This window comes from Mytilus edulis, chromosome 7, assembly GCF_963676685.1.
Source record: "Mytilus edulis chromosome 7, xbMytEdul2.2, whole genome shotgun sequence".
NCBI classification, from domain to species: Eukaryota; Metazoa; Mollusca; class Bivalvia; order Mytilida; family Mytilidae; genus Mytilus; species Mytilus edulis.
The window spans coordinates 70673392-70681541 of NC_092350.1; the positions used below are offsets into that span (position 1 = coordinate 70673392).

At 30.8% G+C, this 8150-nt stretch overlaps 2 protein-coding genes across 2 annotated transcripts in view; one reads left to right on the forward strand and one right to left on the reverse strand.

Annotated features, from left to right (window-relative positions):
- LOC139482101 (uncharacterized) overlaps positions 1-3663 on the reverse strand; it is a 52094-nt gene extending 48431 nt beyond the window's left edge. The window contains exons 1-3 of the mRNA XM_071265764.1: positions 3543-3663; positions 1632-1694; positions 639-662 (exon numbers count right to left, since the gene is read on the reverse strand). Coding sequence (XP_071121865.1) covers positions 639-656 — 18 coding nt within the window. The 5' untranslated portion in view covers positions 657-662; positions 1632-1694; positions 3543-3663. The remainder of the gene's footprint in view (positions 1-638; positions 663-1631; positions 1695-3542) is intronic.
- Positions 3664-6527: 2864 nt separating this feature from the next.
- On the forward strand, positions 6528-7070 carry LOC139483380 (uncharacterized). Its single transcript, XM_071267399.1, has one exon. It carries the CDS (start codon positions 6528-6530, stop codon positions 7068-7070), a length of 543 nt encoding a protein of 180 aa, XP_071123500.1.
- Positions 7071-8150: the final 1080 nt, after the last annotated feature.

An 8150-nucleotide genomic window follows, 5' to 3' on the forward strand; every position in this document is an offset into this window, starting at 1 on the left:
TACATCAAATATAGTTGCTTATTATACATGAAAATCAGAAAGTCGCTAACCAATCAAGGTGCATACTTCTTACGAACGATAAAAATAAAAAAAAATGGTACAACCTCATTTGACATCCATTTCGTCTTTAGATGTTGCAATTTTGTAAATATTTAGCATAGGAATTCTTATTCTTTTTAACCAGGCATGGTTTGTGAAACAGCTGTATTGTTAAACTTTAACTGAGTGAGATGAAAACTAAGTTTCTTCATAATTTCAAAATTTATAAACCACATCAGTACTGAAGTATTGACTACTGACATGGTGATAGCCTCGGGGACTGATAGATCACAGTAGTGCAGCAGCAGAGATAACGACCCAGTTCTGTGATATACGGAAACGAAAAGTAATAAATTGCATGCGTTCAAATGCATAGAAATTAACGGTGAATATTGTTTTGATTACAATAACTTAAAGAAAGATGTATTGATTCAGACTTCTATGAAGTATCGAATGGTTGGCCCGTATCGACCGACCTATGAAAATCAGTCTGGCTCAAAATATGTAAGTGGGATACACGAATACAAAACAAAACTAGTATCTTGCTGTACCGTTTATAGACATCAATTGCTAACTGACTGTCAAGAAGAAAATCTTACCTTAGATCGACTTGCCATTATATCCTATAAAAGATATTTTTTAACATATTGTTAAACAAAACTTGTCACTCTAATATATTCCAATGTATTGATGAACTTATAAGCTTAACTTATCACCATTATATTTCATAATTTTTAAAACAAAATAAGATATTTCTTTTAGATAACGGCTTTAGGTATCAAGGGCCAACATGATGACATAGGTATTATATGAAAAATAAAGTGATGCATGTTTAATTTGTTCTAAACTTGCATGTAATATTTGCCACTACTTATGGAGAGTAAAAGATATATTATATACTGTATTATAAGATATCTTATAAAATATATTAGATGCCTGATTTAATATATAAGATATTATGCACGTTATAAGATATATTATAAAGTATATGAGATATATTATAAATATGTTTTAGAAGGCAAAGCATCTGTTTATCTAATGATTTTCAAATAATATGCAGGCAAACTCATTCCTTCTTTTCGAATGATCTGCAAAAAGATGTGTTCTTGCTATGTGACGTCATCAGACATGGTCGCCTTTTTTCATGCCGTCACAATAGTTAAATTCAGAGGAAATCGAGAACATTCGACGTCATAATCGGATTTTAACCAATAAAGAGCTGAAAACAAACGAAACACACGTTGATTAAATTGTTTATACAATGGATGCAGAAAGGGATACAAATTATTAAAGTATCTCATTACACGAGTGTACACTAGACTAAAACAAATACAAATGTACATTTACCTTAAATAGCTATTCCAATTACGTCTTGCTGTTTAAAAAACTCTCAGTTGGTAGGCATGCATCTGGAATAAAGAGCAGGAAGATAAAGTTTAGTCAAACCGAGGCAATTAACAACAGGAAGTTCGTTAATTTATATATACATATATATTTTAAAAGAAAATGAATCAATTAGAATGAGAACAGATTAGTATAGTATCACTTTACACGAGTGTTCTAGACTAAAACAAATACAAATGTACATTTACCTTAAATAGCTATTCCAATTACGTCTTGCTGTTTAAAAAAACTCTCAGTTGGTAGGCATGCATCTGGAATAAAGAGCAGGAAGATAAAGTTTAGTCAAACCGAGGCAATTAACAACAGGAAGTTCGTTAATTTATATATACATATATATTTTAAAAGAAAATGAATCAATTAGAATGAGAACAGATTAGTATAGTATCACTTTACACGAGTGTTCTAGACTAAAACAAATACAAATGTACATTTACCTTATATAGCTATTCCAGTTTAAAAACATTTTTTTGCAACTCTCAGTTGATAGACATGCATCTTGAATAAAGAGCAGGTAGATAAAGATTAGTGAAATTAACAACAGAAGTTCGTTTAAAATGTGTATCTACATATATATTTAAAAGAAAATGAATCCATCAGAATGAGCACAGATTAGTCTAGTATCTCATTACACGAGTGTTCTAGACACATATGCAAATGTACCTTATATAGACATTCCAAGTACGTATTGCTGTTTAAAAAAGTTTTTTTTTCAACTCTCAGTTGATAGACATGCATCTAGAATAAAGAGTAGGAAGATTAAGTTTAATCAAACAGATGCGCAATTATAAACAGGAAGTTCGTTAATTTATATAAACGTATATATATATTTTAAAACAAAAAGAATACGTCAGATTAAGCATCGATAAGTATAGTATCACTTTACACATGTGATTAGACTATATATATAAACAAATGCACTTACCTTCTATAGCTATTCCAATCACGTCTTGCTGTTTAAAAACATTTTTTTAACTCTCAGTTTAAAGCCATGCATCTTGAGTAAAGAGCAGGAAGATAGATAAAGTTTAAACAAACCGAGGCGCAATTATCAACAGGAAGTTCGTTAATTTATGTATAAATATGTATTTAAAAGGAAATGAATCCACGAAAATAAGCACAAATTAGTATAGTATCTCTTCACACGAGTGTTCTAGACTAAATTCAATACAAATACACATTTACCTTATATAGCTTATCCAATTACGACTTACTGTTCAGTAAAAACATTTTTGTACCGAAAATCAGTTGATAGCCATCTTATATGTAGAGCAGGAAGACAAAGTATAGTCAAACCGAGGCGCAATTAACAACAGGAAGTTCGTTAACTTATATATACATATAAATTTAAAAGAAAATGAATCCATCAGAATTAGAACAAATTAGTATAGTATCTCTTTACACGAGTGTTCTAAATTAAAACACATACAAATTTACATTTACCTTATATATTTACTCCAATTACGTCTTGTTGTTTTAAAACATTTTTTCAACTCTCAGATGATAGCCATGCATCTTGAGTGAAGAGCAGAAAGATGAAGTTTAGTCAAACCGAGGCGTCATTTTAAACAGGAAGTTCGTTAATTTGTTTCCACATATATATATTTAAAAGAAAATTAATCTATTAGAATATGCACTGATTAGTATAGTATCTCTTTACACGAGTGTTCTAGACTAAAAAAATACAAATGTACATTTAACCTATATAGCTATTCCAATTACGTCTTGTGGTTTAAAAAATTTTTCAACTCTCTGTTGATAGACATGTAATATGAAGAGCAGGAAAATAAAGTTAAGTATTATAAACAGGAAGTTCGTTAATTTATATATACATATAAATTTAAAAGAAAATGAATCCAACAGAATGAGCACAGATTAGTATAGAATTTTTTACACGAGTGTTCTAGACTAAACCAAATACAAATGTTCAATTACCTTGTATGTTGTATAGCTATTCCGATAACGTCTTGCTGTTTATTTTTTTTTTTTTATATATACATATAAATTTAAAAGAAAATGAATCTATCAGAATGAGCACAGATTAGTATAGCGTCTCATTTGACGAGTGTTCTAGACTAAAACATATACAAATATAAATGTACCTTATATAGCTATTTCAATTACGTCTTGCTGTTTAAAATCATTTTTTCAACTCTCAGTTGATCGCCTTGCACCTTTTGCATGTTATATATAGAGCAGGAAGAAAAGTTGAGTCAAACCGAGGCAACGATATCAGCTTCACATACTTAGACATACTTAGAAAAATCTATGAAAATTAAATTTACGTGTCATATACTTTGTTTATCATACAAATTATCATACGAATGTACGATTACCAAGAAGAGGTTTAAGTTTAAATTTCCAACTACGTAAAATAAACTAACCGACAGGAAGAACAATGTATTTAGTTAATTTTAAATATAAATTAAATATAAAGTAATAATACAAATCTTAATTTTCATATATTATTAGTTATGTGCATTTACGTCACACAATTACTGTTCGTGATCAATCACCTATTTATTCTTTCTAACCATGCTTATTTTATTAGAGTTCATGTTATATTATACAATTGAAGATATTCATGAGTATTTAAACATTGTGTGTGAAAATATAACTTAAAAATAGCTAAGATGCTGATGTTACTTATGTATGAAAAAATGTTAAGGGAATGGAAGGTATCTGGAAAAAATCAGATACTTTTGAATCTTCAAATAGTTACGCAGACCATAAGGGAAAAGTGTTATTTTTAAAGATATGAATTAAATAGAGGCGAAAGATACCAAAGGGACTTTTAAACGCTTAATTCGAAATTAAACTGACATGCAAGGCTGTGACTAGGAAAGAAAAAGGCTAACAAACAAATACACAAAACACAAAATAGAAAAGACTAAACAATATGAAACCTTTTTAAAAGTAGGGATTATCTCAGGTGCTCCAGAAAGGTAATCAAATCCTGCTCCACTAATGAATGTGGCACCAATCGTATTGCTCGTGTTAGTACAAATTAGGAGATAAATCTGATACGGTAGGTCAAATTTGGAAAAAAGCGACGGGTTTATAGTTACGACCATCGGAGCATAATTTATAATCTCAAAAGGATGAATGTCATTGTTATTTCAAAAGTTTAAACAAAATAGTTATAAGTTAAGTTTGACTGTCCCTTTGGTATCTTTCGTCCCTCTTTTAAGGTAAGAACAAACTCATCATAGATACCATGATTCAAAATTTTAAATTAATTTTATCTTTGGGCCACTGGTTGTAAATAAACTCATCATAAATACCAGGATTGAAATTTATCTTTGCGCCGTTTTGCTATAAATAAAGCGAACAAACGAAAAAATAATACATAAATGTAATATGCGATGTATTTTACTAGTTTCAGTCTATAAATTTTTTAAATAAACTTAAGAATATATAGCGCCTGTATTGGAAAATGTGATACAGAATAATGAATATTTTCGATTATATGAATCGATATAAATCCAAGAAAACTTTACGAATTAAAAGAGTATAAAAATCGAATTTTCCAAAATAAGCCAAACCTTACTAATGCATGTCTTTGTTCGAAAAACTTTTGATACATTGTCTAAATTATTAAAAGCCTAATCCAGACTACAAATGAAATTCGTATTTTTTTAGATTTAGCAAAGGAAAAGAGCGATAGCTCAAATTGTTTATCGGTTGTCATAACAACAATCTTCCTTGTTGACGTGTAAGGTTTGTTTTCTTGTTTTCCTAGCTTTTTACCTTTTTTTCTAATATAATAATAACTAAGATACTTGATAAAGGACATTTTTTGTTAATATTTCAATTAGGGAAAGACTATATAGGAGCCAATAGTAAAGTCAAACGACCTATCACAGTGATTCAACTTGCCATATCATAATATACACGATATCAACAGGATATAAGTTCTTTATGTGTACTTTAGAAGTTGCCTATTCATAATAAAATTTGATCAATCCTGTCAGAAAAAACGTTATTAAAGAGATGCAAACAATATCAAAGGGATAATATTCAAACGCATTAGTCGAAAACAAATTGATAATGCCATGGTAAAACAAAAAACGGTGAAAATACAATACACAAAGCATAACAAAGAAAACTAAACATTGTAAAGACTACGCAAAACGAGCCCCGCCAAAAACAAATATTTGCCTTTAAAAATAATTTTTCAATGTTTAAGGAAACGTTAACGTTGCTATAATCTTGAAAATTAAAATAAAGAGAAACAGTAAACTGTTTCAATGATTCACCGGACAAAATCTACAAATGTTTGAGCATTTGACCGAATTCATCAGTCGACGCCTTATATATGAGTTTGTGTCCTTGCATGATGATTTTTATCCATTATTTTTTGTGTGTATATGCAGTAACTACAGTAGAATGATAGTTCACCAAATTAAGCTCTACACTATGTCAATATGGTCGAAATTACCAGTCACGAGTCGATACTTCAGTTAATGCCCTTTTATAGTTATGATATGTTCCTTGCTGAATTTTAAGTAGAAAGACTAAAACTTTAAATTTGCAAAAATGTTAAGCAGATTAGTTCAACATGGCTGAAATCATAATTTATTTTATAAAAAGACATAAAAATGGGTTGTTCGTGTTATTGAACTTGACTTATGAATTTATCCGTTCTCCATTGATGATTTTATTGAATTTTTCCCCCATTAAGTTATCTTTTATATTTAATGACGTCCTTTGTCTATCTAAGGCATACAGTTATATTATATACCCTTTATTTCCTCTAGATAGGTTGACATTACCGTTAGCAATATTAATTACAGTTTAGTACAATCAGTTTCTATATTCCATTTCAATCTTTAAGTATTTCAATACTTGTATGTAAGATATCCTAAGAAATATATAAAGACCCATTAATCTTTCAATCATCAAACATGAATTCTACTTTGAAAAATTATCAACTTTGTATTTTATCAACAAATTACTTTCCAAACCAAGGCAAGACTTAGATAACTCGCTTGAGTATTAAACCTTCGGACTACTAAAGCAACCAACTACAAATACAAAACTAAACATCATATTCTTTTGAATTTTTCCAGTGAGAACAACCAATTATGGCGACTAATAAATCACTGTGTGCGATATGTGATCTACGACATCTTACCACATCATCCACACACTGGTGTCCGGAATGTGAAGAAGCACATTGCATTAACTCTGAAGAACACCACAGCCTGTCGAAATCATCCCGAGCTCATCAAGTCATCCCGATATCAGCTAACAACAATTTACCTTTGTTTATCGCCAATATTGACTTATTTTGTAGTTATCACAATGAAAAATACACACAGTACTGTGTAAAGCACGAATGTCCTATTTGTTACAAATGTATCAAGGAACATGGTAACTGCGATGGAGTGACAGTTCTTGAAGATCTTACACTCGACGTAAAAAAATCAGAAATGTTCCGAGATATGGAACAAGGCCTAAAGGATATAATGGGTAATATCAGTCGAATTCGAGAAGACAGGGAGTCCAATGTTAAAACAATTAGGGATAAAAAGGAACTGATCATCTCAGATGTAACTCGCTTGAAGCAAAAGATTAACAGCCACCTTGATAAGATTGCTAGAAGATTTCATGAAAGAACTTCATAAAGTAGAAGCGGAATGTTGCGAAACGATTCAATCAATCGTGTCCTCTCTCAAAGACCAAGAAAAAAAACTGATTCAGTACAATGCAAAAATTGAAAACAAACATGCTTCCGATATACAAGCATTTCTTGGTATGAGAGTAATCCAGAGGGAGTTAACCAAAAACGAGGAATGCATTCATTCTATAACACAAGATAAGAATGCAGAAAAAGTTGCCTTGAGTTATTCTATTGATCCTAACATACAGGATTTTCTAACAAACGTACAGAAACTGGGTTCCACTATAGTTGTGAGCTGCCCGTCTGAAGGCATCGAGTTAATCAGAATTAAAGACAGACAAGCTCAGATATTAGTAACACAAGAAAAACAAGTTGTTAACACAATCAACAATATAAATTTCAATCTTAAGCAGGAACTGAACACTACGTGTGTTAAAACTAGTGGATGCTGTGTAACAGCGCAAAATGAATACTTTTTTACGGATTATAATAACAACCGGGAGAAACTTATAGCATTGAACTCATTTGGTTTGACATACTTTACCCTCCAAATGTCAGCGGAATTTTATAGTTTCTACGATTTAGTATGCATAGACGCTAAAACAGTAGCTATATCCACTGGATATTCACATGACAAGACTGGTGTTATGATTATGGATTTTATCACCAAGAAAATTAAAAGGTTCATTGAACTACCTGATACACCCTTTGGGGTTACTTTTGATGGTGAATCATTGTTTTGTTGTTGTTACAGACATATATACAAAATATCATGTACAGACTTTAGCTATACCAAGATTCAAAATGCGTCTTTGTCAGCAGACTCGTACATTGCCAAGCATGGTGACAGGATTTTCTATACCTCGCCCCGTAACGATAAGTGGGTGGTGAATGCAGTGGAACACAAGTTTGGGAGTTCAATAATAAAAGCGTTTTACGTAATCCAGGAGGTATCAGTGTAGACAAAAAAGGAAATGTTTTCGTCGCTGGGATCAATTCTAAAAACATCATTGTGATTTCTCCTGATGGTGAACAATACAAACAGATACAAACCAACAAATATGGTCTTACTAATCCGAGAACA

Bases quoted from the DNA above. Each gene is read 5' to 3' on its own strand.
- LOC139483380 (XM_071267399.1), top strand. From the start codon at position 6,528: ATGGCGACTAATAAATCACTGTGTGCGATATGTGATCTACGACATCTT.